General features: G+C 32.2%; 1 protein-coding gene across 1 annotated transcript in view; it reads right to left on the bottom strand.

Annotated features, from left to right (window-relative positions):
* The window catches only part of LOC131956022 (uncharacterized), a 32426-nt gene extending 22552 nt beyond the window's left edge, over positions 1 to 9874 (bottom strand). Inside the window, exon 1 of the mRNA XM_059320368.1 lies at positions 9765 to 9874. Within this exon, the coding sequence (XP_059176351.1) occupies positions 9765 to 9773 (9 nt within the window). The 5' untranslated portion in view covers positions 9774 to 9874. The remainder of the gene's footprint in view (positions 1 to 9764) is intronic.
* Positions 9875 to 23080: the final 13206 nt, after the last annotated feature.

The following is a 23080-nucleotide window of genomic DNA, read 5'->3' as shown; positions in this document are numbered from 1 at the left end:
TATACCGTATATAAAAATAAAAGTCGATTGCAGTTTCACACCGTTCATCCGATCGCAATGAAACTGTGGGGAGTTGATCAGAATACTCCATGGAATGGTGCTGTGAAAAAAATCATTTTTAATTTCGCAAGGGCGGCGCCACAGGATGGTGCGATTTTTCTCTATTTACGGTGTATAAAAATAAAAAAAAACGATTGCGGTTCGACACAGTGTATCCGGGTGCAATAAAACTTTAGGGAGTTGATGAATACTCCCGATTAGCTTTCTGGGGTGGAAGAGGGGATGGGGATGGGTGTGTGGTGATGGTAGGGGGGATTAAAATTTTGCATGGGCGGCCCCCGGCAGGATGTGATTTGGCGCACTGGTCTTTCCCTTGAGGGCTATGGCGACTACTTTCGGTCTAAACAGTGTGATAGACAATGGATAGGATAGGGCGTTGCAAACGCTCACTAAATTGAATTAGGCTAGTCCGCCGGCTCGCTGGTAGGTTGCAATTTGGTTGAAAACAAAAATTTCAGTTTCGGACCCCAAAGGCTCACAATGGGCCGCTGAGGGCCATGTAATATGTTTTATTTTAATAATCAGAAATATTAACCAAGGTTAGATTATTAACTGGGATGTTTCTTTTTGTCCGTAAAAAAATTAGAACAGTTTCGTCACTTTGCGAAAAATGTAATTAGCATCTATTTTTAGACAAACCAATAAGAAATTGAGATCGAGCATCTAATAATAGACCACTAGTAACGCTAACATATTGCATCAGTCACACTGATTTTTTAAAAAACGTAAAATAATTTTTTTACGTGTTAAAGAAAAAATCCTGTTCATTTGTGTCACTTTAGCGAATGACGCAATCTGCATCATTGTTAACGGGATGCTATTTGGCACGATGAAGCCTGTTAGTTTTAAGGAGCCAGGGGCCGTACGCGGCGCTTATGCGGTGGTGTAATGGTGGGGGAGGGGCTCCTGAGAGCGCCATTCTACGTCTCTAACATCATTATTTTGGTGAGTGATTAATGTACACTGAAGGTTTTCATGCGGTAGTGTAGGTAAACCCGTGTTCCAATATTTATTATCCAAGTGCAGGCACTGTTTACATTTAAATAACTCACTTTTAGAAAATAAGGACACGCGTCAAAGAATATAGGATTGGTAACGCACGGATGAAACCATTCTAATTTATTTTGTTGGACTTTCTTCTTTTTTCCGCGGCAACGCTGGAGACGGGTACGCTAGTATATATATATATATATATATATATATATATATATATATATATATATATATATATATATATATATATATAGTTCCGCTTAGGTTTTCAAAAAAAAATTGAGGAATTGAATGATTAATTAATAGGTGATTGGCTGCTATGTTAAATGCTTAGGGCCTAAATTTATACAGTGGAGTAATTGCATGCCACACAAATATTGATGGAATATTCGCAAACTTATTACTCGCACGGTTATTAGAACTGCAAGGGATTTCTTAATAGAATCAATCAAATATTATAATAAATTACTTTCGCAATTAATTTTTTACAATTTCAGTACAATGCAAAACTTAATTTATAACAGTTAAAACAATGCTATACTTTATGATTTTTGTTTTTTTCTTGAAAAGAGTATACAAAATATTTAAAAATTATTACATTAAAAAGTTACCTCCCCTGTTCATAGACCAAATCTCGTATAATGAGAATTTCATTCGCGGTCATTTTTAGCCCTCTTAGAGGGCTTTAAGTCTTACCAACAGTTTTTCCATACGGCGTAGCCATCTATAGAGGTGTGTAAAAAAAATTAGCCAGATGTAAAGAGGGTAAGTGCCCTAAAATCCGTTTTCAAATTACCCTCTGTTTTTCCCATAAAATACAAAGATTATATTGGGAAATACGACTGTTCAGTTTTGACCCATTTAACGAATTTTCCCGGACACGGCTAGTTTTTTGTGACACCCCAAGGCGTTCTCCTAACACCTCACAAAATTTCAAGGGGGGGGGTCGTCGTCGGAAAATCTTTTTCGTAATAGAGCTCATATAAAGAAAATTTCACTCGCGGTCACTTTTTAGCCCTCGTCGAGGGCTTTGAGTGAAACCGACAGTTTTCCCTAAATGTCAAGCTCTTAACCTAAGAGCATGCAAAAAATTAGCCTAAAATAGTAAAAAAAATTTTTTTTTAATTTTAATTTCGCTAGAGGAAGTTGTTAAGAATACTCCTGTGGAGGTTCCTGCGGAAAAAAAAATCTCTCAGGGGTTGCGCCTCGGCAGGGCGCGATCTGTTTGTTCTGTATGAAATGTATATGAAATAAAAGTAGATTGCGGTTTGAAACCATTCATCCGATCGCATTTAAACTGCGGGGAGCTGATTAAAATACTCCAGTTGAGGTTTCTGAGCGATGAACGAACGTAACCTCAATGTTTTCATTCGGTAGTGTATTTTAAACCCGTGTACCGATATTTATGATCCAAGCGCAGGCATTGTTTAATTTTAAATAACTTACTTTTAGAAAACAAGGTCACGCGTCTAACAATATAGGATTTTTAACGCATTGATAAAACCCTTCTTATATATTTTGTGTGACTTTCATCTATTCCCGCGGCAACGCGCGGAGACGGTACGCTAGCACATGTATATATATAATGTATATTATACAGGGCGCAAATGTGATGATGTGCACACTCAAAGCTCAAACAGTGACGGTGATAAAACTTCACATCAAAATGACAGAAATTCATACATAGATGTCGACGATTACTACGAAATTGCTGACAGCCCATATGATACGATGAATGACAATTTGAGTGAACCTTCAATTTATGAAGGGACCTTCTATATTGATTTATGTGATGATGAGTTTAACTTATCAAATTTAACAGTATCTAGTGTTTAAGTATACAATAAAGTATTGTTTTTAAATAAGATATGATATTATTTAGTGCTTAAATTCCCTGCATTATTAGAAGTACAGAAAAGATTGATAGCAATTTAACAAATAAATAAGTTAGGCAAGTGTCATCAAATAGCTTCGACGCTCGAACATGCAATTTGTGTTCAATACAACTGTGTATTTATTATAATTGAATTGACTTAACGTATCGTATTACCACATGCGGTTTATTAGTGATGCTTTTAAGTCTTTTTTTATTTATGCTCACGGAGTCCTTTTGTGTAATTGTTGACGTTTTTTTTTTTATAAAGTAATGTAATTGTCTTTTTCTCAGCACATAATGATTATTTACTACTTCATAATATCATTCATATGGTATAATTATTTTTAAGATTAAGAATGGTCTGAACTAGAATGTATAAAATGCTTTATCGTGATCATTCGCAAATAAATTTCTAAGTTAACAATAACTTTAATTAAAAACTTGTAGAGTGATTTAGATTTAGTATTAAGATTACTTTGCACAGGTGCGTTACCTAATATTTACTGTGCAACGTATTAATTTGTTTTACAATATTTGTATTATTTATATTTATTATTTTTATTGAACATAGACATAATTATAACCTTAAGTTGTCGAAATTGTCTCCATTGTTTAGTTCCTGGTTTGTCCTAAAACGGATGTTTGATGTAGTCACACAATTTGAACCACTTAATACAGTCATCACAACAAATGAGTCAGAAGAAGCAAAGTCCCTCATACGTCTCACCACCTCCTGTTAACGTAAGGATCACTTTGGTCGTGGGTAGGAATCGAGCCCGAGTTCCGAACTTATAAACACGCCACGCTCATCATATTATTACAATTTAATAATATATATTTTATTTATATAGTTATACATACACATGAAGGATAACTTTAGAGATATATGAAAACATCAAACACAATACACCAAGTGAGAATAAAATAAGCACGTCTTTCAGAACTTGTAGTTGAAACATTACAAACTTATTGTGTATGTAAACAGGTATCGTTTTGACTAATGTTTGTTTGTAACAAAAATTAATTGATACTTTTATTCTTAATGAATTTCTAATTCAAGCCTGATTTTTATATTAAGAAAAATCTAAAATGAAAAGTTGATATATAAATATGATCATTTCATTGTTTTAATTTATTCCTACATGTGTAATAAATAGATTGAATAACTGCGATGGCGCAAGTGTAGGCATCATTCGAAATAGAGATTAATTGTAGAATTATTGTAGACGAAAGCTGTTGGTCAATAGTTCATGTTTTCTTCAAGTTTTTCGAGTTTTAACAACCATGAGCTTTTTTTAATCGTCCACGCCCTCCATTGAGGACATTGGCTTTTCTTTTTGGTTTTGCTTCCATACCGTTTGTCCAACAAACGAGCCTTATCTAAGGGTTCCAACTCGTGACTATTCGGTTTAGCAACCATGAGCTGTACCGACTCAACCACGCCGACCCCACGTCAATAGTTCAGATTGGCAGGAACCAATATAATAGCCAAACCAATAACGAGTAACTGCAGTTGAGCAGAAATAACATTAGAAGTCAGTCGAGTAGCAGACTGTATTTAAGTATGAGTAGATCGTTAAGTAGTAGACAGTTTTGGTCGAACAGTGAGATACTAGTGAAGTAAATAGTAGAGATATTTCTGAACTGGGTTTATAAAGTAGTGGGTAGGATAGTAGATGAAGTAGAGCTTTGATTAGAAGCAAGTTGACGTATGTATAAAGTAAATAAAGTTTAATAATATTTGATCTTGGAACTGATGTCAGTTTTTTGTATTTTAAACGGTATGAATTGCAGGCTTTAAAAACGAAACAAATTGATCCCCTAACTACATTTAATAAGTAGCCTTAACATCTACCACCACACCAACGAAAATTTGAAAATAATAAACTAAAACAAATACAATCCTTGGTTTAATTAGAATCACTAGTAAAGTTCCTTTTTGAACCTAATGCACCACGGAGTAGTAAAATGAAATACATTACTTTCAGTAACCTCTGCATATGAAGGGGTAGTGTGGTCAACACTATTCCATGCGCCTTTACTTTCCCTAACGTAATTCATGTACCTATCAGAGTTGGAAGGACTCTTGGGTGTGCTTAAACTCTATACTAGGACACCAATTCTAGACTTTCGTGGTAGCAGTCGAACACTCTACCATTGTTTTGACTTTTTCAAATTTATATGAGATTTTAATCATCGCTTATGGTATTTAAACAAGATAGAATTAGAAAATCAATTAAGCGTGTAAAGGTGTAAGCTGTTTGTAGATAAAATTATAGGCTTTTTTGTAAAGAGACGAATTACCCTGGCTATATATTTTTTTTTAAAAATAGACAGATATTGATTTAAAATTTAAATAAATAAATAAAAATTAAGTTATTTCGACGATTGCATATAACTGATAGGTATACTGTATTTAAAATGGAACAAAAGCGTTGGTTAAAAATTAACAGTGTGACCCATTAGTTTATTTATAGATCTTTTCTGAACCAGAAGTGGGGTGATATTGTTAATGCTGCAAGTAGCGTTATGGGAATGTAATACTAAAGTAATTTCTTTATCATAAATATTCACTTACATGTGCTACACTCCTTTTCATTTTCTACTAGAAGCTGCATTAAAGTGTGGTATTTCTAGCAAAGTTTGTTCATTTTAAAACCACTATAAATATGTCTTAGCAAACAGCTTTAAGTTTCTTTGGTTGTGTTACTGAAGTTGTAACTGCACATCGTTACGGTCAGGAAAATGTCGCGCTACATTGTAGGCCCTACCTCGTTTTAAATTTTATTTAAATAAAATATTACTTTATGTCATTTAATGTGTACAATAATTGAAAGGTGTATTTCTTTTAATGAAGAGCATTTAACGTTCTTAGTGTAAAAGTAAGGTTATAATCATAGAAGAGCATTACACAATTCAGTGTATCTGATTTTTCAAGAAAACGTTCAGCCCCTGCTGGCATAGAGCCAAATAAAGCCCATACACCTACTCCTTAACAATACGCAGCAGACAGAAAATGGAGGGGTTGGTACTGGTAAGATTTTATAATACTTATTTATATCACTGCCCTGTAAGCAGGATTGAAGGATTCGAGTTTATTCAAGCTTTACATGTAATCTTTCATAAAAAGGTAATAATGTTTCAAATTGGCTTCTAAAAAAATCGTATTTCTAAAAGAGATATTCAAAATATAGGCCTATAGGCTACTACTACTCCGACATCTTGAACATTTCCTATGCCACGTAATGTGTCGCAGGGAAAAATCGACATTTCCAAATTTTTACTTTAAATTGTGTACAACTTTTGATTTAATGGAGCCTACACAACACGAGTAGTCTAAATAATATAAAGTTATATATATATATATATATATATATATATATATATATATATATATATATATATATATATATATATTATATATATATATATATATATATATATATATATATATATATATATAATAAGTTCAATTCTGTATGTATCTGAAAATTATTTTCATTTAGTCCTTTAGCATTAATTGCGTCGCTTAAAAAAAAACATTACATAGGAGGGGGGTTCTTTTTGTTATTTTGTTTTGGTGTTGGGAAAAATAATAATTACATAATTAGTGTTGATTGATCAAGTATAATATGATATGTAAAACACAGATATTTTATATACGGCCTTTTATTTATTTCATACACTTAACGTATGTATGTCCGTGTGCTCCTTTTATGCATTACTATACCTTTATCGGATCACCTTTAAACTTTGAGGGAGTTTATTAGAACGCTAAAGTGGAGGTTGCTGCAAAAAAAATCCATTTTTATTAAATTCCGCAAGGGCGGCGCCCAGGGAGGAACAAAGATTGTTTTCTCTGTATACGGTATATACTAAATAAAAGTCGGATGCAGTTCGAGACCGTTCATCCGAGTGTCATGAAAGTTTTAGGAGTAAATGAAAATAGTTTTAAATAGATTTTTGCCAAAAAAATAAAAATAAATAAAATGCGTTATGGGCGGCGCCTGTGTGGATGCGACTATCGTCAGTACCCGATTTTTCGCCAGAGATCCAGAGCGGCTATGCTAGCACTTGGCATGCATTAATTATGCATAGCGGGTGAGGTAATAATATATTCAGCGGTAAAACTGCAACATGCGCAGCCGCCGGCGCACCGGCTATTGCGTGACGCGAAGCGCTCAGGACTCTCTTGTGAGCACTCTCCCTTGAGCTATTGCGCATAAGTTCATTTTAAAGAGTGTGCTGGAAAATGGATAAGAAGTAGTGTTATAGTCGTTTACTAAATTGAATCAGGCGCGGCCGCACGCTCATTGGTAGGGTGCGATTTTCCCTGGGCTATCCTTTCAACCGCGAGAAAACCCGCGGAGACGTTGGTACATTTAAGAAAAATGAGCGTAGACAATGGTAAGAAAAAAGCATATAATATATTCTTTTTAAGACTTATTGCCACATTGATAGAGGCTAGGTACCAATTTTATAAAAACAATTCTTTTAGAAAAGCATTGTTGACACATAATGTATATTAAAGACATACACAAACAGCCGTACACACACACTTTTTTAATAATCAACAATTGTTCTATAAAGTAAGCATCACTTCTTGCTTTGTGTACGAAAATAATATAAAAGGAAAATATAAATAAATATGCTTATACATGCTTATATGGTTAAGTTTATTTAAACATGTTTTCATTCTTCTCTCTCTCTCTCTCTCTCTCTCTCTCTCTCTCTCTCTCTCTCTCTCTATCTCTCTCTCTCTCTCTCTCTACTCGCGCGCTCTCTTTCTCTAGAAGACCATTATTATCGGCTTAAGGATAAGGATGGGATGAAGAATTGAGCATGTATCTCATCCATTTACCAGCAATTATTTTTTCAACTCTCTTCTATTTCATTTTAAAATTGATATTCAAAAAAAAATCCATAACGCACATTTTTATCACAGCCCCCCCCCTCACCCCCCCCCCCCCCACCTCCACCTTACTGTTACCACAAATATACGAGAAAGTTTAGGGGAGATCACTCCCGCTTTGTATTCAATACATTTTACTTCGGGTATACTGCAAAGGGCGGACAACTTTTGAAACACTTAAATGAAAAGTGACTAATAATATACGAAATTGTGCATGCACGATCTAGTTTGTTTTGATACAACATTGTGACTGATGGTACATATGAAAAAATTGAGATTATTATTGAATTTTGAAACATGAAACTATATTTCAAGTACATTTTTTTAACCACATTCAAAAACAGCTAAAAATCGGATAAATTCATTATCTAATGTTTCAAACCCGTATTAGGTGCAATTACCTAAAATTTAAAAACAGTTTGAGAAACGAAGTAATAACAATAAAAAACTTACAATCCTAGACCTAATTGCTACATTTTTAATTGATAACTAGACTACCGGTCATCCCTTGGATAACTGTGGGTTTTGGGGGTCATCCATAAATGACATCACGTCTGTCACTTATCATCAAAAAATAACCAGACCCCAGATTCAAAAAGAAGTTTTTTATCTTCTTAAAACACCGATTTCGGCTGAGCATAGGTCTGACCACACTTTCCCTTCATATACTGACGTCACAGGTGACCTACTCAACTCTACTTCACCTGCCCTGTGTCCCGCTAAGTTTAAGACAACATATTTTTATCGTTTAAAAAAACGATTCCGGCCGAGCATGTCTCTGACCACACTTTCCCTTCATAGGCTTAGGACAAAGAAACAGATGAACTCTACTTTATCTGCCCTGTATCCCGCCAAGTTCAGATAGGCAAATTTATCATTAACATCTAAAAAAAATTCTTCTCTGATTTTTTTGTGGTATAAGTTAATACTATGAGTCTCCTTATGCAACTTAATTTACGCGCATAGTCCCTATCTAGATCTAGATCTAAGTTTAGTAACTTTCAAATTAAATTGTATCTTAAATTTATACAAAATAATAAAGGTCTGAAATAGTTTAGTATAGAAACTCATTATAATCTAGATCTAGATAGAATTATCTAAATTCTACGATTGGTTTGGTTAAGTCTATTGTTTCCGTAACTCTAGAATCTAGATCTAGATCTAGAACCTAGATAGATAAATCACTAGTGTTATTCTTGAATTAGATGATCCGTGAAGCTAATAATAAATACATAAAAACGTTTATAATTACAAGCTTTTATAAATGCACTAAAAAGAAGAAAATAATACAATTTTTATTAAATGTAAAATAAATTTTGAAAATATAATAAATCTGGGGTACTTTAAATATAAAATAAATACTTTCTTTTATAGCTTAAGAATGCGTTAAATATTGGAATGGGAACACAATCTCCGATAGTTGAAAACCGCCATTTTATTGTACTAAAAAGTAAACAAAAAAAGTTAACAAATCATGTGACGTCACTATTTAGTCAAAGTAAAGCCATTTTTTTAAACTTTTATAATTAATGTGGTTAATCTACCAATCAATAATTAACTTCTTTAAAAAAATTATGATTAACAGTCTGTCTGAAAACAAAAATTGTTCTCTATCTACATACTACTTTACAGCTCTACACATAGTGCAGATTCTCTCCTGTAGCCAATCAGACAAACAAACAGACAAATAAATATTCAAACATGTAAACAAACTTGAGTTTTAGTAGTATTTAGATAACCACCATATTATTAAAACATTGATAGAAGCAAAGGGAATACACATTTTTTAGCACATTAATATTTTTTCATTTTAATTCTCGTGTATGCTATTTAAACTTGATAGAAAATCAAAATTGCTTAGAAAGATGTAAGCTGTATGACTAGACATAGTAAGTGTTTTTATAATAAACAAAGAAAACTTACCTTGGCCATGACTTATTTTAAAATATTGTCAGTTGTAGATTTGAACTGTTAGAATTACTAGCGAAAAACATTAAGAAGTTTACCCTGTCTAATTCGACGACGGAAAGGTGTAGTATGTGCAATGTGGGCCAAGTACAGTCTATAAAATAAAAGTAGGACAATATAGTTTATTTATAGCTTTGCTGAGACCAGAATCGGGTGGGGGTTGTTATTGCTGCAGGCTGCGATATGGTGGACGTAGTACTAGAGTAGTTTCTTTTTCACAAATACACACTAAAACTTGCTAAATTCTTGTTTATTTTCTTGTAAAAACTGCGTAGTTTTCCTTACTACGTTTTATCATTTTAAAATGTCTTAAACTATGTCATTACTGGCCGTTTCACGTTTTTGGTGGTGTTAGCTAAGTAGTAACTAGACATCGCTGCGGTCAGGAAAATAGCACACTACATTGCATCTCGTTATGAATTATCTTTTATGTAAAGTATTACTTTATATGATTTAGCCTACTGTTCTTGTGTAGGCCGCATATAATTGAAAATGAAAGTTTCTCTCCTTTTAATGGAGAACTATAAAGGCTATTTTTAGTAACATAGAGGTAGTAAAAATGGAAGATGATTACAAAGATCAGTGTGTCGATTTTTCAGGAAAACGTTCAGACCCTGCTGGCGTTGACCCAAATTACATAGCCTTTATTTGACTTGGGAATTCCCTAACTCTTCGCTGCATATTAAAAGACTACGGTTGTTGTTGGTTTGAATATATGACCTATATGTGACCTATTTATATCACAGCTGCATAATACGAAGTGAAGAATTCCAAGTTTTAAGCGCTACATCACATGTAAACGTTAATGTTTTTATCTTAGGTCTTAAAAGTTGGTCGTCTAAGTACGTTAAGTAAGTGCAATGCTAAACATTTTAAAAGTTCATAAGCTTGACAGGCGAACTTATAAAATAAATATTTAATAAGTTGTGACATGTTCACCTACACTCTTTTCGTCACACCAGCATCGTTAAACAAAGTCACAGTGCTTTAGACTTGCATCTATATGAATAACCATATTCCTGTCATTATTTTACATTTTTAAAAAAATCTTTTATTTCTCTTTTTTTAAGAAATTCAAAATATATAGGCTACTTCTACTCCGACATATTTCTTAAACATTCATAGCACATCGTTTAAAAAAAAAATTCCCATAGTTTTATCTTCTTTTATGTCAAATTTAAGTGTCCCCACTTACATGTTCAATGATTGAACTTTGTCATCACAGGGATTTTTTTTTATTTTAAAGAAGTAATTTCCTCATGCATCAAAGAAGTTTTTAAAATGATGTCTTTCAATCTTACAGATACTTGTTTTTATTAATTATGAATTGCTGATATAAACACACACACAAAGTTTTAAAATGATACATTTTTGTTTTTTTTTAAATACAGATATTAATATTTTCTGGAATGTAAATAAAATTGCAATTTCAAATACCACTTAGAATGACCTTCATCAATCAATGCTATTTTACTGTCTATGGTTATGTCAGCACACAGTGACATGACCACTCGAGGTCTGGTTGTATTGCTGTCGTGAAAGTATTAACTTCACTACCCAGATCTCCCCCGTCGTCACACGACATGGAAAAACTTGTAAGGTCGCTGAGAAGAAAAAAAAAACCAAGCTAATGCGAACGTAGAAGGTCCCCAATCAAATCAGATTCTGATAACTGCTCGTTACTATAAAGCGAAAGATAAACATCAATATCGCAATACATCCCCACAAACCCCATCATTTATGTTACTTGTAGAACGTCGTTAAAGTATATACGCCTTTAACAATTAATTTGACGTCTATTATAGATAAGAGAGAACAGATTATCTCACTTCCCCAGCAAATCCCTTCCTGTCATTAAATGACAGACACCATCGAAAAATCGAAGGGTAGATCACTCGATTGCTTACACGGAAGTCTTAATCTATAACTAAAGAAAATTGAGGCATGTATCTGTGATCATTACAACCAGGCGTATGACTATGTCAACTTGGCTGTGTACCAATTAAAACAGTCAAGAAGGGGAGGTGCGGTAAGTTATGTGCCAACCCGTCTTGCAACATAATCTGAATACGCCTTACAAACTATAGGGCATGAACTAAAGAACTTTGTAGTGTTTATTGCCTGCAGAATTTATTTAAGACTTCTAATCCCCGAGGTAGGGTGCATTTAAAGTTTTCGTTGAAGAGGGGGGGGGGGCGCATTTACAATTTACAAGGGTGTGAGGTAGGGTGGGGGTCAATAGATGTGCTCCGGGGAGGCGGGGGAACGACACTACCCCCAAAGAAAGAAATAACCTAAGGAATCTGATTGTGTGATTGACCTACACTGCACCGTGTCATCACATAACTTGATAAATAACATGTTAAATACAACTAACATCAAAACTCTTACTACCCGGATCTCCCAGAGGTCAAATAACTTGGAAAAATGGGTAAAAGTAGCTCAGAAGAGCAATACACAAATATTTAAATTACATGTACAAGGTAGTAAAGTAAAGAATCCTCTTTAGACCTAACGGTCTATTGGGCAGATGAAATGGAGTTCATATGTTTCTTAACCTTTACTATCCCTAACGTGAGTTAGGTACAAAATAGAGTTGGTTGGACTCGGGACGTTCCACTAACATGAATCCAGATTCGAACTCGAAACTACGCCGTCCCATACATGTATATGGTACTGTACACTTTCTTCTTCTTCTTCTTCGTTCTTAATTATTAGTGTTGAAGGGGAACGACATTTATCTGCCAGTGGGTTTGAACTCGAGACTTTGTTCGAATTTATCAACCATGAGCTTTTTGGCGACTCGACCAAGCCTCCAACACAATTAAGCGTTACGTGTCAACTGGTTATGCGCCATTGAGGCCATTGACTCCGATTTCAGCCTGCTTTTCTTTTTGGATTTGCTTTCATAGCCTTTGTCCAACCAAGAACAAACTACAAGGCAGCAGTTGTTTAATTTTGGAGTTTTCTCTCCTAGAAGAGTGGCTGTCCCCAGCTAACGAGCCTCATCTGCCCGAGGCTTTTTCGGTTTAGCAACCATGAACTTTACCGACTCGACCACGCCGACCCCACTGTACACTTTTTGTGCCAGTTGATCGATTATTTGAAGTAGGCCACACAGTTATGGATTACTTAAAAGACATTATGACGCGGGTTAGAACGCAAACAGGTTTTGTAAAGGTGGCTCGTATTGCCAGTCTTTGATAACAAAATCAATAAATTAAATTCTTACTAGCTCTGAAATACGATATAAATTAAAATTATCGATTTTAAATCTGTGGTAGGCAGTTATATTATATGTTTATATAATATGCCCAATAATGCAATAATACGTTATTAATTCGTCATATCAATAAATAGACTTGTCATAGCGATATTTAGAGCTATTATATATATACATATATATATATATATATATATATATATATATATATATATATATATATATATATATATATATATATATATATATATATATATATAATTTATTATAATCATACATTATGGTAGTCAGGCATAGTTTTACATGGGAACGTGTTTTATTTATTTTTTTCCAGGAAGTCAAAATTTTAACTGTTCCACCCTCTTAATAATGATGCTATTTTTTAACAACGTTTGATGTGAAGGAGTAAGGGAGGGTTAGATAACCCCAAGGTCCATAATGTCTTTTTGAATATATATAATATGCTATTTTATAGTATAATTATACAATTCCTATAGATAAAAGTTAATGCATATCATTTAATAATAGGCTAACACTTTTATTAAAAATTAGTAACAATTAGAAATATTTTAATTTTAAAGTTCACTTTAGTTAAAATGTATCAAAAATCTATCATTTTTTCTAAGTTTTTCCATAAATGCAAGATATACTTTCATGGGTAGTAATTATATTATTAGAAATAATATATTTACAGATAAATATAAATTTCAGGCAGCTTCTTATACATGACAATTTAAAAATTACTAGTAAAGTATCTATTTTCTATATAAATTATATTTTGCTCGGGGGGGGGGGGGGTGGTAGTTTCTGCCTCTTCCCCCCTAAGAGATGATTGAAAGAAACAGCCATGTGACATAATAGTGAATGGAGTATACTTGGTGTTATAAAATACAGACTTTAGACTTTATACCGCAAACATCAAAGCAAGACAACACTGAACTACAAACTAAGACACAATTAAATAAGAATTTGCCAAAACGGCAACATTTTAACAACAGTACAAGAGAAAAGTAACTGTTTTGTGGCAATGATGAAAATCTAAGCACAAATCAATAGCTGTTGATTGCTTGTCAGGCACTGGATTAAAAGAAAAAGTAAAGAATCCTTCTTAGACCTAGTAATCCAATGGGCAGATGAAGTAGAATTTATATGTTTCTTGACCTTAGCATTTGAAGAGAGGTGTGTCAGCACTTTGCACAGCTTCTTTTACTTTTCTTAACTATATAGGTACCATCAGAGCTTGGTGGACCCAAGTACATTCTACTGACTTGGATCCAGATTAGAACTCGAGACTTTTGGGTTAGCAGCAGAGCGCTCTATAACTTAGGCCAGGCTGTCCTATAGGCACTAGATTAACCCTGCACAATTTTTATTTAAAGTATATGTGCTTGATTGAAACAAAACTATTTTGAAATATTTTCCTATCATCTGGATATACTTAATATGCCACAAGTCTATTCAAGTCTACGGAATTTTTTTCAGACACAGCTTACAATACTTTGTCCAAGTAGAATTTGCTTTAGTAATTTTTAGTAAGCTTTCTACGGCTGGAATTGATTTTATTCTAAACTTTTTAACATTTAATGTGTTGTTAATAACTTGATCTTCCCAACTAAGGCAGTACTAACATTCAATGGGATCTTCCACATCATTGTGTGATGTGAGAAGAGTGGCTGTTTTTTCTAACAGACTCCATCCTATGAAACGATAGTAGGTGGGCAGCATAGTGTTTCATTATTGTGAGCACTATTGATTATTATTTGGCTAATATTTTTGGCAGTTGCTAAACATTGTTTTTATGCGTCATTCATCAAAGCTTAATCAAAAATGTGTATTTACATAGGGCAGAAAACTGGAGATGGGCATCATGATGACAAAGGAATCTTTTAATTGTGTTAATCCAACAGCACAGTCTTTGCAGGCTATGTAACATTAGCTCTGGTGTTCATATCAATAATCTGTTAAAGGCAACAATTAGCAGCAAACCTGCCTACAGCCTGTTAAGTTGGAACTCAGGTAATGAATGTAGTTGTAAAGAACACATTATGTTAATTTTCTGACAAAAATCACCATACAGGTAAAAAAAAAAAAAAATGTTTGGACCTCATCATCTGTAGGCAATATTTTAAGAGGGCTCTCCCAGATACTCATTGTTATGCATAATAAGACTCAACATGAAGAACTCAAAATAACAATATATATATATATATATATATATATATATATATATATATATATATATATATATATATATATATATATATATATATATATATATATATATATATATATATATATATATATATATATATATATATATATATAATGTATTAACAACCCTAGTTAATGTGCTAATAAATTAACTGCTCAAGTAAACAAACATAAATGCATATGTATTTTTATTCTCAGTTTCTCTAATTAATGCTGAAGCAAGGGAGATAACCAGCTAAAATGCCTACAAACTTGATTCAGTTTTATAACCACTGAGGCTGAAGTTTGTCCAAGCTGCAGGTAGTTTGACATCTACTTTTTAAACTTATAATTATTCTATAATTAAATAATTGAAAGTTTTTGACAACAAGCATTTGCTTGCTTAGTTTTATGCTTCCTACATTAAAAGACTGAAGAACTTTTGGATTTTCAACGCATATAAACTAAATGTGCTTTTACGTAGATTTTGTGACATGCAAAAAAATATACAACTTCAGGTTTGCTGCTAATTGTTGTCTTTAACAGATTATTGAGATTAAAATCCTGGTAATATTTTCAAAGTATTCTATACTAATGAATAATATTATACTAATGAATAATATTATCAATTAAAATGATATAATAATACATGTTTTATTTTATTAATTATAAATTATAGTAACAGAAAAAAGCATTTATTAAGCGATTGAATGAAATAAAATGGCAACCATGACCCATTTTCAAACACTTATTTTTGACCTTTGGACTTGTGTAATGATCATACATTATTCATAATCAGTTCAATAATATTGTATTATATTATTTATTGTAACTAAGGAATTAGAAGGGAAAGAGTAATATTTCATTCAAATACTGTGCAAAGTCAATATTATGTATTAAGCTTAAGAGATCTTTACAAATGTATGTATATATATATGTATGTATATATATATATATATATATATATATATATATATATATATATATATATATATATATATATATATATATATATATATATATATATATATATATATACATATATATACATATATATACATATTCACACTGGTGCTTAAAAATTAAAATTTCTCTAAGATAATTATTTTAACATCAGAGCAACCTAAATACTTAAATTAGAATTTAACAAAAAATAATAATACACACATAGAAATAGTGTATGAATTTAATTATCAGAATATGAGTTAAAATCCAGCTGAATTCAAATAATAATAATTTATTTTTTTTTCTTAATGAGTGTCTGGATGATAAAGTAAGCTTCAGTTGACATTACAAGTACAATCTTCATATCAATTCCTTAATTGTGAATAATTATGATGCCTAAATATATATATATATGTATATATATACAGGTCAAACTCAACACATGAAAGCCAAGGAAGTTGAGATGTGGGCCGTTAAGTGAGCAATTTTTTTCTTTGAGCTACCTGCAAAATTGGAAATACAAGAATCCAAATCCGCTGGTTTCATAGCTAATGGGCCGTGGGGGCTCAATATCTGAGTACATCAACATATCTAGAAGAGAAAACTCCAAAGTAAAAAAAAACTGCTGCTTTGCAGTTTGTTTTTGGATGTACAAAGGCTATGCAATTAAAGCAAGTTAGAAAAGCAGGCTGAAATTGTAGACAACAGACACATGGTGCATAAGAAGTTGACATGTAATAATACTTAATTAAGAATAAAGAAAATGAAGAAAATATTTCATGGAAAATAAACACACATAAATAGTTGCAATTGGTCATGCATCTGGGCAATTTAATGTTACTTGTCACTCACCTCTACAACCCTGCAGGTCAAAGTGAGTAAAGAAATGTGAAAAAAGGCTAACACAATTTAAAAGAAGAGCAGTGACAGAAATTAACAAAAATTAATAATAAATTATTAAGTAGAATTTAGGTTCAATAAGATTGAATGACACTTAGTCCAGCTCCATTAATTATAGGGATAAAGTACAGCATTTGTAGTGTAATGAGTAAATGAATCAAAGTGACTGAAAGTGTTTAACATTTACAGTGTAAGTTGGCTGATTAACAAAGAATATATTCTTCGTAAAACCAATTTACATTTTTACGTTCTCCTGTATTCTGTTTTTATAAAAAAAATTATGTATGCATACAAATTTCTTATTAAAACATGTAACACAAACAACTGGGGTAGCATTAAGGCTGATCACGCTGATTAATGGTATTTCATATGTTTCACTAGAGAATATTGCTTTGAGATACTAACAATTTGACACACAAGGAAATTTATAAGAAAAAATGTACCATGGATAATACAAATAAGCCTACATAAAATAAAATTAACTGCTATTATTTATCTAGGCCAGGGGTCTCCAAACTACGGCCCGCGGGCCGAATGCGGCCCGCAAGGTCCTCTCATCCGGCCCGCGGAGATCTTTTTGTTCACGGAAAAAACGTTTGTTGGTGATGGCTGAGGAACTTTGCCCAGAAAAATCAAAGATATGCCTGGAAGAAACTGGCCCCCGAACTGAAAATTGATAGTTAATGCGGCCCTCGGACTGAAAAGTTTGGAGACCCCTGATCTAGGCCTATACTATTCCAGCCAATGAGAAATAAGAGAAAAAATTTTGTAATTGCTACATCAATGTTCTAGCATTAATTTACATAATAAACTCAGTTTCCTGATTTATTGATGATCAGTAAAATTACATCATGTTTTGCAACATTTTGCTATCCATTATTTAAAGGAGAATGCGATAGAAATATATACAAATCTTTTCCACTTGTTTATAAAAATATCCTGTGTGGTAGGTAAAAGCTGGCAGTTTAGAAATCTTATTTAAAACTAAGTGTTGTCCATGCTAATCTATTTTGTGATGTAATTAATTATTACTTTATTTTTCCCTTATTGTATATACTTTTGTGTTAAGCAGTTTAAACAACAGGGTGTTATTTTAAATTATTATTTAAATATTCACATAATACAATCACACAAAGTAAATGATTCCTTGATTCCTTTTATAGTGTTAACCACACTATCCTACAGTCACAAAAAAACTAACACTACATCACCAGCCATGTAGGCAGAGAGGATTTAAAAGGCAACATACATAAACCAACTAAATGCAAGCTTGTAAAATATAGGTCTATATCTTAAAAATTTAAATATATCAAGATTTTAAATTGTAAATTTAATACATCAGACTATTGCTTTTAAATATAGACCTCAGTAAATATAGGCTGACTAATAGAATTATTTTATCAAAGTTAGGTTTTAAATTTAATTTTAGATAAAAATTTCATTTAGTTTGTTAACAAAATGTATTTGCATTTTTTTTTAAATCAACTGAATGGTAGGCAAATTTAAAGAATCATATTTAATATACTAATAACTAAGGTTCACACATAAATGATGTCTTGCATAAATAATTGAGGTGAGGGAACTGGTTGTTTTGACTTGTGGTGTAATTTTGTGTAAAGAAAGAGGGAAGGGTTCAGTAAAGGCTGATTAAAAATGTATTAAGTTCAGTCTACAATAATATAATTTTATAATTTTGAATATAGTAATACTATTTGATTTGTTGGGCCAGTAGTTGTCATGTAAATGCATCTAGCATTATAACACAACACTTGCTGTTGAACTTCTTTGAATATATTAAACACTGGGCCTAGATAAATCAAAATAATAATCATTTTTTTAAATATATTTTTTGGTATGTTAACTGCAAACTGCAATAATTATAATAAAATAATGAATATAAATAATGAAATATTCAGATAAAATTTGGAGTAACATGAGTTTGTTATATCTAACTATTAAAAAAACATTAATAACCATCTCATGTCAATTGTACACATACCCATCCTCCTAATGGTTAATTTCCTAAGTTACATCTACCTAATCATATTATTGTTATATCTGTTAAATTTATAGAACTTAGCCAATAACTTTTATAAAATATTTTCCCTTTGTGCATGCTAGCTTGAATAAGCATGAATGTATATGGTTAATATAGGGTCACATTTCAATTTTAAATGCATATTTCTATACCTCCTCTTCACCATCTCATCCATAGACTGCACCTTAAGCTTCTCTACTTTTTTTCCTATATTGTAGTATCGCCTAGCAATGTATAGGCATATTTAACATGCATTAAAAACAATTTAGTGTAAGAAATGGGACATGAAGGAAGCTAGACAACTTATTATTACAGTAATTTTGAAACACTATGAAAATTTACCAAAGTAAGACACAATATTGCTATTGGAACATCAATACTTTCCTTCTGGCATTAGTTATTCCTTTGTTTAAGCTACTCAGGGCCTAAAGAAGAGTCATTATAAAAAAAATCATAACTTACATAACTTGCATAACCTTTTGACAGCATAGACGTTATCCTATATTTGGGGTCATTTTCTTTTTCCATTGTTATTCACTTACTATTTCATTGTTGTGCTCATGACAATGAAGATATGCAAATTTTTGTGTCACAAAGTAATTTTGGAGGGACGTGGTGCATTATATCCTGTGTCTCACTACAGATGTACATTATATCCCTCATTAACACAAACATTTTTCTGTTTATCTTTTATTAAATCATTTCATCTATTTAGTAAGTACTTAGCCTCCTTAATATATTTGTAAATATCTAACTTTAAAATTCAATTTTTAAGATCATCCATTGCTCCTCCTAAAAAACCTTTTTTATGTAGCTTTTTGCTAGGTATCGCATGACAAAAAAAAAAACAATAAAAAATGCTATTAGCCATGTAATGCTATTAGGACCCATTAATAACTTTGGTACATGGTTACTTCTAATTACAAATTACCTGAATTAAAATAGAAATGTATATTATTGGAAAATTTTCAATGTGGATTTATTAGTATTTTGATGGGTGCAACATCAATATTACAAGGGAAATATTGTGGGATAATGTGACAGGAAGAAATGCTTTATTATTTTCGTAATTAATACCTAAACTGGTTTTAAGGCAAAATAATAATGCCTTGGACATTACATTTTTTAAAATTTAAACTTGTTTGGGATTTAATTAAAGAAATAATAAGTAATTATAAAAATGTAATTTTTTAGAAGGGCCTAGATAAGTTACATATTATGAAATCGTGGGCTAAAATACTCAAGATCAGTGTAGCCTACTTAATTTTTGCAATCAGCTGAGACCTAAGGCCTAGGATGCGCTTACTATTTTTCGACGCATGTGCACTGATCTGAAATTCAGGTCATGTCCTATGTTTTCGCTCACGGAGCGAAGACAAAAACTTGGCCCAGTACATAAAAAGGGGCGTGGTTTTGTGTCCTGCGACTCAGAAGATGTTCCATATACTCTTAACATGTTTAGTATACACTTTAATAGGTCAAGTCTGGCATAACTGTAAACGCGGTGTAAACCTCTAGCGCTACTTCAGTCTAAGTAAATCTAGGCCCTAAGTTAAACATTTTGTTTAAACAAAAAATGATTACTCTAGATTTCTTTCATTTTTCCTGGGTTATCCCGATATTTCTATACTTAATAACGGTTAATTTTTAGAGGGTTTTCCCGTTGACATATAAAGACAGTTATTATATAGATCGTAGATTCTAGTATATCTGATCTAATTAAAGCAAAAAAAGGTTGTAAGTCTGTAGGGCCTAGGATGGCCGATATTATACAATAGCTAATCAAAGCTTCTCTATAAATGTTAAAATGAAATGTCAGTGTAACCAAGTGCTTTGGGGCGGTACTTCAGTAACATATCGGATAGACAAAGAGTCAAAGACAATTGATCCATTCTGCTAATTATGTCAATAGTTGAATCTACAATCACAGCAAAATGCCTAGCTATTTTAATTTCACCTACTATTTTCTTTAAAATGTGGTTGACATAGACTTTATTAAGTCGTTTTGCATACCCGCACTTAAGTATTTCTGTCACCGAAAAATAAATGTTGTTTTAGCAAATAATCTTTCTTAGGAGCTTAATAAGTTTCAAAAAGTCGCCTTCATTAAATGTAGCTTCTCCTAACCCTTACGATTCCCGATGCGTCCTAAACGCCAATCCATGTTTACTCAAATAGAGAACTGCATCTATAATACTTTCTAGTATTACTGGTTGTTTTTTTTTTCTTCTCTTTCTTTTCTGATGTTAAAATGTAGCATATTATGGTTTTGTCTTTATAAAGTCGGAATTTTGTAATTAAAAGTTATATCTGCAATTTTTTGACTTCCAGAGTTTTCATGTTAGTCAACTTTGTCGAGACCTTTTGCAAAGTTCATACAACCCAATTTTGGATCGTCCCAAGTGTCTGACTTGTGTTTAAAAAGCCAACAAGCAAAACAAATCATATAATTTGCCTTGGGCGAATATACTAGCCAGTGTCGTATTATTTCCCGACCACATTTCGTATGTTTTTTTTCTTGTACCAACTGGCATTAAAGTGCCGACCAGTTAAACTTTTGGGAACGTCTTTATAAATATCTATGAGGCCTGATTGACAAGGAACAAACTCAGGTAATGCTAGTACTAGATCCTGTGTTACTGTTGTATCACAAAACAAAAAGGATCTTTAATATAGTTTATACGAAAGTGTAACAGTAGACCAAACGTAATGTGGGATCCAGGGGCGGAACTACAGTGCCGCCAGACTCCGCACTGTGCGGGGGAGGGGGGGACGCTATTTAGGGGCCCATAGCCGACCATAATATTTTTTATAGTTAAAAAAAATAATTTTCTTGCATTTTTTACTTGACGGTAAAAGCTTTTGTAAATAACAAACAGATCTACTACAGTAGTTATGTTATACAGTAGCTAACACAAGGTGTTGCGTAAAAAATATATATGCCTGAGCTGTAGTGTGAAAGATAGGCAAACGTTCCATGACTTATTTCCCTTTTTTAAATGGTTAAATATGGATGCTCATAGCTCCTTTTAATGTATTTGTACTAAACAAATTAAAAAGCAATTACTTCTCTGTATTATTATTTTTTAAAATTATTTTTTTAGAATACATACTAAAGATTGGCATAAAAAGAAAATATATTTAAAGCAAATAAAAAACAAATACAAAAAATCATAAACATAAACATAACACGAGAAAGCATTACGCATACAAAGCTTTCACGTTTTATATTCTTTTGACCGGCTGAAGACTAGAGGGTAGGCAGTATTCCAGCAAACATATAGAAGAAACTTCTTATCTAGTTCTAAATCTAAAAAAAATAAATTCAAAACAGACTAAGGCACTCACACAAATGACATGTTGTAATATGTTTAAATTGAAGAAAAAACAATATATATATATATATATATATATATATATATATATATATATATATATATATATATATATATATATATATATATATATATATATATATATATATATATATATAATATACATATATATATAAATATATATATAGGGGGGCCCAGAATTTTTTTTTGCGGGTTGGCCCTTTTTTTCTAGTTCCGCCACTGGTGGGATCCGAATAGCGTCCGTAGTTATTACTACTCGGAATCTAAATAGCCACATCCTTCTGATTTAAAATAACGGAAACTCCAGATATTTATCGGGTATTCACGGTCTCTATTTTTAGGTTTTATATTTTACCGTAATCCGTTTCCACATTTTTAAAGGGAATGTTGTGTTCTCTCACACACACTTAGTCACCGTGTTATGGTGGCCCATTTATATAGGAGTACAGTTGGGCTGTCCTTACTGATACAAAATCGGGGAAACACGTTGATATTTTTCTGCATGACGAAATATATGTGCTGGCAGAAAGAAACTAAAAATAAAAACTAGTGGAGTCGATCGTTTAAAGAAAGCAGTAAGTGTAATTTTGTGTTTTGTCATTGTTCTATGTAAGGTTAG

Source organism: Physella acuta, unplaced genomic scaffold (genome assembly GCF_028476545.2).
Source record: "Physella acuta isolate Inbredline_101_S28 unplaced genomic scaffold, ASM2847654v3 ptg001123l, whole genome shotgun sequence".
NCBI lineage: Eukaryota > Metazoa > Mollusca > Gastropoda > Physidae > Physella > Physella acuta.
This window is presented reverse-complemented; position numbering and strand designations above follow the sequence as displayed.